This window comes from Corvus brachyrhynchos, unplaced genomic scaffold (assembly GCF_000691975.1).
Source record: "Corvus brachyrhynchos isolate BGI_N302 unplaced genomic scaffold, ASM69197v1 scaffold61, whole genome shotgun sequence".
Lineage (NCBI taxonomy): Eukaryota > Metazoa > Chordata > Aves > Passeriformes > Corvidae > Corvus > Corvus brachyrhynchos.
The window spans coordinates 1,335,574-1,345,427 of record NW_008236478.1 but is presented as its reverse complement, the minus strand read 5'-3'; the positions used below and the strand labels follow the sequence as shown (position 1 = coordinate 1,345,427).

At 48.0% G+C, this 9,854-nt stretch overlaps 1 protein-coding gene across 1 annotated transcript in view; it reads left to right on the top strand.

Annotated features, from left to right (window-relative positions):
• The first annotated feature begins 6,946 nt into the window (after positions 1–6,946).
• Positions 6,947–9,854, top strand: part of PITX3 (paired like homeodomain 3) — a 7,581-nt gene continuing 4,673 nt past the window's right edge. The window contains exon 1 of the mRNA XM_008643737.2: positions 6,947–7,119. Coding sequence (XP_008641959.1) covers positions 7,011–7,119 — 109 coding nt within the window. The 5' untranslated portion in view covers positions 6,947–7,010. The remainder of the gene's footprint in view (positions 7,120–9,854) is intronic.

The window sequence follows — 9,854 nt, the reverse complement described above, 5'->3', positions numbered from 1 at the left end:
GCTGTGGTTGTGCAGCTATTTCTCTCATGCAGACGCAGGGAGATCCCTCAGTAGTGGCATGGGTCGCTTTGGAGCCTGATGGGGCTGCAGGAGTGGGCAAGGGCAGGTGGGGATGAGCAGAGTCAGTATGTTCTGGCCAGGCCAGTGCTGGCACTCCACTTTAGCAGATCCTTTGTTAGTTGCAAGATTTTCCCAGGCAGAACTTCTTACTGAAATCAGTCTTTTTTCTCCCTTCCCCGAAACAAAGGGATTAATTTCCCTAAAGGACTTTTCTTCTCCTATAACTGCAGACCGTGCTCTCCCTCCCAGCACTCCTGCATGGTGGATCCGCACCATGCCAGCAACTTTGTGTGATCGAATGTTGTTTGGGCAAAACTGAGTTTTTGCTGATTTATTTTGTTCCAGATGCCTAACAAACAAAATAAGCCATAACAAAGCATAACCTTATTAATATAACTGCATGGTCTGTCAGAATGAAAATCCTAGTCCTGTTTGATAGATCCAAGGTGCCAAACAGCTCACTGAGGCATAGCATCCAAGGGATACTGAAAACACAGCTGGACACAGTGAGACCTGAAGTACAATGCTTACAAGAATGCAAGAACTATGAATGTTGAGGGAAAAAATCCCAACTTTGCAGGAAGTCTGGCAGGACTTTTCTTCTGTGCTAGGATTAGCAATTCATTTCCAGATTTTGTGTGCCATTTTAGAAACTATCTAGGTAGGCTAAGGGCAGCACTGAGGTCCAAAGATACTATTGCAAAGAACTTGCTTTAAGCCAAGCCCAAGCACATTACCCTGCCTCTGTGCTTCAGTTTGGTGGGGTCTGCACCAGTCTGGGAGACTGCAGACACACCTGTTGGGGGGAATGTTGCACTGTGTATGGGGCATGGTGACATCAGGGCGCTTCCACAGCACAGGGGCATCGTGCAGCCCATCAAATAAGCGAACAGGACACATTCCATTGTGGGCTTTTTTTGCTGTGGACATGGGTATGGAGCTGTCAATCCTTGGGACACTTCCATTGTGATAATCCTCCGGAATACAGGCAGTTTATTAACCCTCTGCTACCCAGAGCAGAGGTTTCAGCCATCATCCTCTTCTGCAGCTGGAGGTTCATGTCAAAGTGAAGGAAGCGAGTGGCCTGATCTCATCTTGCAGGCTGCCTCCAGCCCCCAGGAAATGCATTAGGCAGTGTCCAGCGTGGTTGGGCATTTTCCTAGCACCTCTTATCTGAGGATCTGAAAGCACTTAAAGGAATCTTGCTTCATTACCTTCACCAGTTCAGATATGCTCATTTACATGACTTCTGAAATGAAGGATACAGTTCCAGAACAGTCAAATAGTTTTACCTACATCATAAGACAAGTCAGCAGCAGCATCTTACCTCCTCTCCCTCTTCCCACCTCACATTACTGGAAATTTCTCCTTAGAGCCATGCACAAAAAGAGAAGCAACCTGGACCTCCTTGTCAGAGAGCTGCCAGCTCTCAGATCCTTGCTGCCGGCTGTGGCCAGGAAGCCTGGCAGCAATAGCTTGGGCTACTGCAGTTCCATGGCACCATGCACGGCTGTCAGTGCTCTGCAGCCCAATCCATGTGTGGGGCAGTGCCAGACAACTTGCTCTGACAACAAAGCCACTAAGTGCCTCAGGGAGCTTTGTCGATTTCTACTGATGGGAGGAATAAAATCCCTAAACCGTGTTCCCGGCTTCAAAGCAACACACACCGCTACGAAGCCTCCCTCAGGAGCTCAGGGGTTAGTGCCCAGCTGTAGGGACTAAATCGAGAAATAAAGTTTATTATAACCTGTGACTCAGCCCTTGCTGGAGGTTGATGATCCACTTCTGAGTGTGCACCCGAAACCACTGCTCAGGCAGCCTGAGGCTGTGCACAGCCTGATGTTTTTGGAGGCAGGCAGCTTGCTCTCCTGTCCCATAATGGCCCTGTGCTCCGGGTCACCAGTTGGCTGCTGCTGTTTATCTTCCAGTGATTAATGGTTGCTCTTGGTTCCTGCTGCAATTCCATTAAGATTAGAGCTTTAAAGCTACACTGAGATGTTTAGCAGTGGGTGACCTTGGTCTCCCCATAGTTGTATTTCTATAGTCTCGAGGACACAAATATTAACTCATTTTGCATGCCATCCTTCTTGCTTTCTAGCAGCAGGGGAAGAGCCCCTCACCGGCAGCACTTGTGTTGGCCAGCAAAGAGAATCTTGGTTGCTGTGCAATTCATGTGCTGGGCTGATGTGGCACTTGTAATTCCAGCCCACAGGCACTCTGATGGCACCATCCCCTGAACAAACACATGGATCCAGAAAACAAAATGCTCTTATGCGAGGGAACAGGCACAGTCTCAATAACTTCCTCTTTGACAAGCGGCAGAGGGACAGGCAGGGGCTGTTCCACCTTAGCTCAGCCTCCCACAGGGATGAAAGCACAGAGGCTGATCATCTTCCTGAAAATGTACAGTTAAACAGAGTCCCAAATGTTTGTCTCTCCTAAAAGTAAGCCAGTATATAGGGAACACAAGCATGGGAGGAGTGAAGCAATCAGCAGTAGTTTGACTTCTGCAATTGATGGAGCAGGAAGACAGCTCTGACACTAAGAATCTAGTGTAACATCATACATTCACCTCAGGGGATGCATGAAAGAAAGAAAACACACTTCCCCACAAATGATTGCAGAGCACCTTTCAGCCTGAGGGTTAACCCTGAACTCTTTGTGGAGATCAGCAATTCCAAGCAGAAGATTCAGTTACTATGGCCCTGGATGGAGGCAGCAAACTCACATGCACAGGGCTGTGCTGATCTGCTTGAGAGAGGCCGGCTTAAGGCTTCCCTCCTGTCCTTGGGACATCAGTGGTCATTGTGCTGCTACCTTGGAACTTGAAGCATCAGGTCCTTGCTAGAGCACCCCTGCATGCCCACGGGAAGTCAAATAACATCAAAACAATGCAAGAGACAGCTTTTCACTTCCAGATCAACCTGCCAAAGCAGGTCCAGCAGGAAGCCTGCTCCCCAATGGTAGTGCAGAGAATCAAGCAGCACACACTAGTCAGTCTCTAGGCAGCTCTCAACAGGCAAGACCCACATCACAAAAGCCACCCCTATAATTAGCCTTACTTGGCTTGAAGTCAGCTTTTATGTTTCCTTCTCACCCCTTCAAAGAAAAAAAAAAACCCAAGCAAAAGCCTCTTTGCTCCCAGGTGATGGAACAGTATATTACTGAGAACCAGGAGATGGGTCACAGGGACCCTTGTTTCTCTTTTCAGGTAAACAAGATTGCCCTCCTCACTGTTCTCCTTCTACTGCCCAAATGGCCCTGGCTTGGGCAGTCAGGAACTGACACAGAAATAGAAAGGGGTGAATTTGAAAAGAGAAAAGGCCTAGAGCCAGGACTGTTCTTTCCCTGCCCTCCACCATGCCCGTGGAGCAGGAACGGCAACTCCCTTTTTGACTGGAGGATCTTGCACAGGTGGCCGCAGCATGTTCACATGGGCACCAAGGAGACGACACAGATGAGCAGTGACTGGAAGAAGAGATGTGTTTGTTACAGGTTTGGGAACCTTTATCTCAGGAGCACTCACATACATCCATGGAAAGTGTTACAGTTGCTGGAGCAGACTAGGAGTCATGGCTAGTTTTGCAAAAAACTGAAGCCCCTGAGCAAGCCTGGCTGCATGTTGCTAGTACAGGAGCTGTCCCTAAAGAAACCATACTTTTATGTTAAAAGAAAGTGAGATGAAGAATCAGATGAAGATGGTAAATTTGATTTTATCTAAAAATGTTTTTGAGGTGCCAATTTCACTAATTCCTTGAGACCGGGCAAACAACTTAGTAGAAATGCCATGAAGGTTTAGCATTGACTTTCTTAATGTCTCTGCCTACAGCAAGACCTGGCCAATGTGGACAAAAGCTCCTTTTTTAAAATCCAAAAGGGCTGTATAATCTAGAATACTACCTTACAGCCTTTTGTGTCAGTAGCATGCGATTGCCTTTGGGTAAATACATCGGTACAGAGCTCACATGCTGTCCCCATTGCAGACTTTTCCTGCTTTTATAATCACGCTGAGCAGATCCCTCTATCCCCTTGCTTTTGCTTCTCCATGACCTGCTTACAGCAAACTGAGAAGGCATTCCTTGATGCCACCACATATGGTACATGCAATAGGTTATGCAATTACATATATACATAAAACATCTCCTCTCTGAAATCCTCCTGCTTTTAAATTCAGTTCTCAAAGCAAACTTGTGCTCAGCCACAAGTCCCTGTTTAAACTCGAATACTGGCCACACTTCATAGCCAGTTTTAATCTACGTGCCCACTGTATCTCTGAGGCAGGGTAAGCATGCTATGTTGTATCCAGCAGCTTGGATCAGCTTTGCAACCACTGCACTGGTGCAGCCCAGGATGGGGCACAAATTTTCAATACCAGGACTACGCTCTCCTGAGCCTTGTATCTTGTATTGTCATTTATGCCTATGGAACCTTACCTGTGTAAGATACTCCCCCCTGGTTTTCCTATCTTCACTCTAGTTTGCAAAGATGAAAGCAATGCAAGATGTGGAAAAAAGAGCAAACAGGACCCTGCACAGGAGGACACTGTCCTTGAGTTACAGCAAGGCAAGAATCTGAATTCCTCCTTAAATCGTCCAGTACAGAGTCGAGCCCTAGAAGAGAGGAAATTGTGCTTGACAGATGCAATCATATGCAAATGGCTGTAGAAGAGGGGAAATTATCATCTACAAACATTGGGCAGAAATTCCATCTGCTGCAGACTCAAGAAGGGCTCTTAATAAATTCTGAGACAGCAAAGTGACACACATCTTAATCAAGACTTAATCCATGGAATTAATTCACTGCGCGTTTCTGCATAATTCTGAGAGTAATGCTAAAAGCCATGGCAATATCAGCAGCAGATGGACTCCCCTACTCCATGCAAAGGTATTAAAGAAAACACAGTCCCTGTCACATCACTTCATGCATGTACACACAGCAAAAAGCAACAGGGCTGTGCCTGGCTGCTGCCAGGAGCTTAACACAGCCAGCAGACATCAAAGGTCAGGCTTGCACCAAAGTGGAAATGGAAACCAGCCTCATGGCAAAGACGGAGTCCTGCCACTTCTCTCCCACAGGAGAGGAAAAGCCCAAAGCAAGGCAAAGGTCTGGGAAACCAGAATAGAGTCCTGCTTCATTAGGTGCTGCTTCCAGAGAGCACTGACTGAGGCTGGTGTTGAGACTGCCCCACCGGTACCTGGGAGAGGCGGTGAATGGAGGTCAAGCGAAGCAAAGAGCAAGGAAGACTGCAGGGGTTTTGTGAGTGACATCTGTTGCAGAAAAGCCAGCAAGATAACCATTATAAATGGCTCCTTGCCCTCTCACCACAGCCTGGGAAGCACACTACAGGTATGGGAATCAGCCCTGCCAAGGGCCCTAGTGGCAGCCTTGTGCAAATTGACTAAAGGAGACTTCAGACAGCTCTGAAAATACATTCTTAGTCACTGTCATCTACCTCCAAAGGAGGTGCAACAGCTAAGTGATTAATCTCTTGTTTACATGTCTAAAAACTAACACAGTCCAGACTGTCTTCAGCATGTTCCCTCCCTGACACACGTGGATTTGAGGGGCTGGGCAATCCTTCATCACCCAGAATCCAGCTTTCACAACTGATCTCCACCTAAAGTCTGAAAGTCCCAAACACCCGGTCCAAACCTCCCTAAACCCAGGGGTCCCAGATCCTGGCACAATGCATCAGCTGTTGTGTTTTAGAGGAAAAGGATCCCTATCTGGGAAGTTGAGGTATCAGCGGAGGGTGGCTGAAGTTTCAGAAGCTGCTGTGGTCCCCTCAAAGTGATTCAGCCTTCAAAAACTGTGTACTGGTGGCAGTGAAACATCCTGCGTTTTTCTGGGTTATGATCCAAAATTCAGATTAGGGGCTAACACAGGGCTAGCTCACCTTTCCAAGGGGATGTGACCAGACTTGGAACACTTACTCCCTCATGCCTGCCTCTTCATGAGCATCAGATGTGGTCCAGAACAAAGTGGTGCTCTCAGCTGATCTCCTTTAGGCAATACAGGTGGAGGATGCAGGGTTCATAAGGAAGTGAATGATGAAAATAATTGATCTTGGGAGAGAGGGGTGGGTGGGGAAAGAGGTAGCAGAAGAGTCACAGTGGTTCCGGCAGTCGTGGGGATCAGCACTGACAGCTTCCCAGTTGGGAAGCTTTCAGCCAGGGAAGATGGCTCACCAGCACAGGCCAGTCTCTTGAGGGGACATGGGGAGCCTTCAGTCAGGATGATCTAAGGCTGGAAGCAAGCTCCTGCTGCAGCCAGGATCACTCATTCCCAGGCACCTAAGGGTGTGAAATGTGATTCCCATGTTAATTCAGGTTTCAGAGGTCCTTGTGTACCCCAAAGGAGTCCACTTACACTGCCTGGGTCTCTGCTTGTAGCAGTGGCTGTGCAGGCAGATGTGCCTTCCTATCACTGCCAGGCACAGGAATGCTTTTCTTTTGGGATGTGTGCATGTAGTGCTCTCTGGACAGCTTTACTTAGGCTTGGCCAGCTTGTGGAGAAACAAGGGAGGAAGAGGAGGGAAGCTGGGCAGGGAGGATGGGAGAGGTGGGATGACTGGGGAAGGTGCTAACAGCCCTTGGCTGGCCCAGAACCACTTCCTCAGATCTCCATTACACAGCATGCTCCCGGCGTTGCTATTTCAGTCTGAATGTCACCTATAAATTGGAGGCTCTTTCTCTGAAGGCTGCAAATAGAAGTGTCACTAGATGATCTTTGATTTATAGGGAAGCTCAGCAGAAAGCCCAGTATGTCTGTTTTCCAGCCAAGAAACCCAAAGGTGTCCAAGGAACCCACAGGGATCCTTTGCTTTTCCTAGACCTTTCCTCAAGGCGGGTGCCTGCTGGAGGTGGTGAGGAGAGGTCACACACACAGATTGATCTCCCTGTGACTACTGTTTTTCAGATTCTTCCTCCTCCACTGCCCATCCCTGCCCCATGGATTTCAACCTGCTGGCAGATGCAGAGGCTCGCAGCCCAGCCTTGTCTCTCTCGGACTCTGGAACTCCTCAACACGAGCACAGCTGCAAAGGGCAGGACCACAGTGGTGAGTGCAAGGCTCAAGATGCAAGAAAGACCCTGACCCATCCTTGTGGGTGGATCTGGGTGGCCAGTGGCTGCAGTGCTCCCGGAGGGACAGTTTCCTGTTGTACTGGGAGCCAGCACAGTGCCATAGCAGCATGGCTGTCCCAAAAAGCAGGGGGAAGGCATAAGGGTGCATATTACAATGACAGCTGTTGGAAGGGTCATCTGGTCCTGGCTGAAGGAAGCCACTGCTCACAAGGGCACAGCCCATGGCAGGCTGGGGCCAGACAAGTCGGGTCACAGCCCAATCAAGATTTTATTGTATTTGCCTAAACAGGATCCCCAGAGCAGAAGAGCTTTCCCCACAACATAGGAAGTATAATACACAGAACACTATACCTAATTTTAAACGGCCCTTTTATTTTTTTTACCTCTGTTTAAATTTTTTAGGTTTAAACTTTCCATGATAAAGGTAAATCTTGGGCTGAACTTTCCAGGTTCAGTCAATAAGATGAAAGGGAAGCACTGTCGTGCTCCTGCTTTAACTGCAAAAGCCTCCTCACCTGTGCCTTGGTGCACTGCTCTGCTGCTCTCCCACAGAGATGCCTCTGACCATTCCCAAAGACTGAACAAACCCCAAGCCTGCTGAATTCTTTATCAGGCTCTGAATAAGAAACATCACCATTCACACCTGTTCAGAAATCAGCTACCAAATGCTATGGCTTCCTCTGGATTTTACATTTGTCCGGTTACCACTGCATCCCTTGTTATTCTGGATGTGTCAGGACAATGCAAAGCTGCTTCTGCCAGTGCCAGCATGAGGGAGTGAGGGCCGGGGACAGCCCGCTGCTCTCTGTGTAAAGCCTCCAGGCTCACCCGCATGCAAAAGCTAATAAGGATAATGATGCAGATTAAAATTCCCCAGAGAAAGTATCGTAAAGGGAGTTACACTGGGATAACTAGAGTCAGAGAATCCACCCGACAAATTCCCCACTGCACACGTACCTTAGTTGGGCACATCCCCAAGCTCAGTGGCTTCTCGTCAGCTGCTTTGGATGCATGGCAGTGTCTCCATTCAAGTGGCCTTCCCTACTGAGCCCACCCTGGCATGCTGTAGAACTGCCAATTTAAGCACTGACTTTTTTTTCCATTAGGCATGAGCAGCTAATTCCAGCTATGGCCACAGTAGTTTCACTGAGTGGGCGAACGTGTACAAGATATATTCCACAACCTATTTTGGGGTGACAATAAACGTTGGATGCCTGGCTACATCACTCCCCACTGTCTTAAGCAGTCTAGAAATAAAGGGGTTCTGGGAGGTGACTGTTTGTCAGCACTAGCTGCGTGCAGATGCTGGCAGCTTGTGCCTTTGCACCAGAGGCTGATGGCAGCCCATGAATCAGCAGTGTCAGGCAGAATAGAGCTGGCTACCAAGGGCTGCCGGGGACAGGGGCAGGGCTGCACTTCCAGCACTTCTTGACTCCCCTCAAGACACCAGCCTCCCTACTTCTCCTTGGCCCTGCTTCGTTCATCCACACAGTAAGAGATCCTGAGGAAGTGAACACAAACCTTGCTTGTCTGGGCTCAGCACCCAGGGATCTCAAGTGTCCTTCAATAGTATGCCATGGTTTGTGACACCTTCTTCTGTTAGGTTTCATCAGGCAGTACAGGTCACGGGAGAGCAAGAATGAGAAGTGAGGCAGGTAAAGAACTGCCCCACATCTCCCCATACTCTACTCCTCAGCATGGATTCAGGGCACCCACATCCTTTCTGTGGGCTCCTTTCTTTCCCTGTATTGCCGCAGTTTTGGTGCCTACTGCGACCAGTCCAAACTCTGCACCTTTTACAGAGGACTCTTCTTCCCTGCTTATAGAAGAAACAGAAAAGAGATGACACAGAAAGAGACACAGGTAGCACGTATGGAAACAAAAAGGACACCAAGATGAACTGCAGAGATTTTTCAAGGCTCAAACAGATTCCTACTTCTCCTTAGACTTAAGATTTATGAAAAGTAGGTATACCAGAGGGTATTGAGAAGATACATTGTGGTCTCTTTCACCCAGATGTAGCCCATAAAGCAGTGATACCTTCACTTCATTTTCTTTCTCTCTTGGTCTATTTTCTTCCTGAGTGAAAAAGGGCAGTCCTGGGCAGGAGTTCCCAATTAGGACACAGCCTCCTGTTTCACAGCAGCCCCTTTAGAAATGAATATTTGTCAGGGACTTTGGTGAGAACACATCCCCTGTATGCATCAGGCTCCTAATTAACCCAGGCTCAGCAGATGAACAAACAAACCAAATGTTGTCGGTTCATCTGTATTGAGCCATTCCTAATAACTAGCTCAGATGGGGGGCATCACTCTCCTTTTAATCTCTTTTGGAGATGGATAGTGCAGGAATCTCCTGCATCCAATACTGGTTTAGAGCACTGAGTTAGAGAAATCAGATTAATCTCCTAGGCCAGAACCACTATAAAAAATCCACACCAAGAGCACACTTTCAAGAATTCTGCTGAATATGAAATCCACAAACAAAGATACTCATGAAAATGAGAAGAGTACCACAAGACCACAACCAAGCTCTTTCATTCCGCTTTTCAATTTCTATGGCTTTGTTTCAAGAGTGTGCTGGGAAAGTTCTTGTAGAGGTATACCCTGCATGGAAACACAAACTGGTCCTGGTGCTGGGAATAGGACATGGCACCTTCCTGCTCAGAAGAACCAACTGGCCATCTCACTGTCCTTGCATTCACATTCC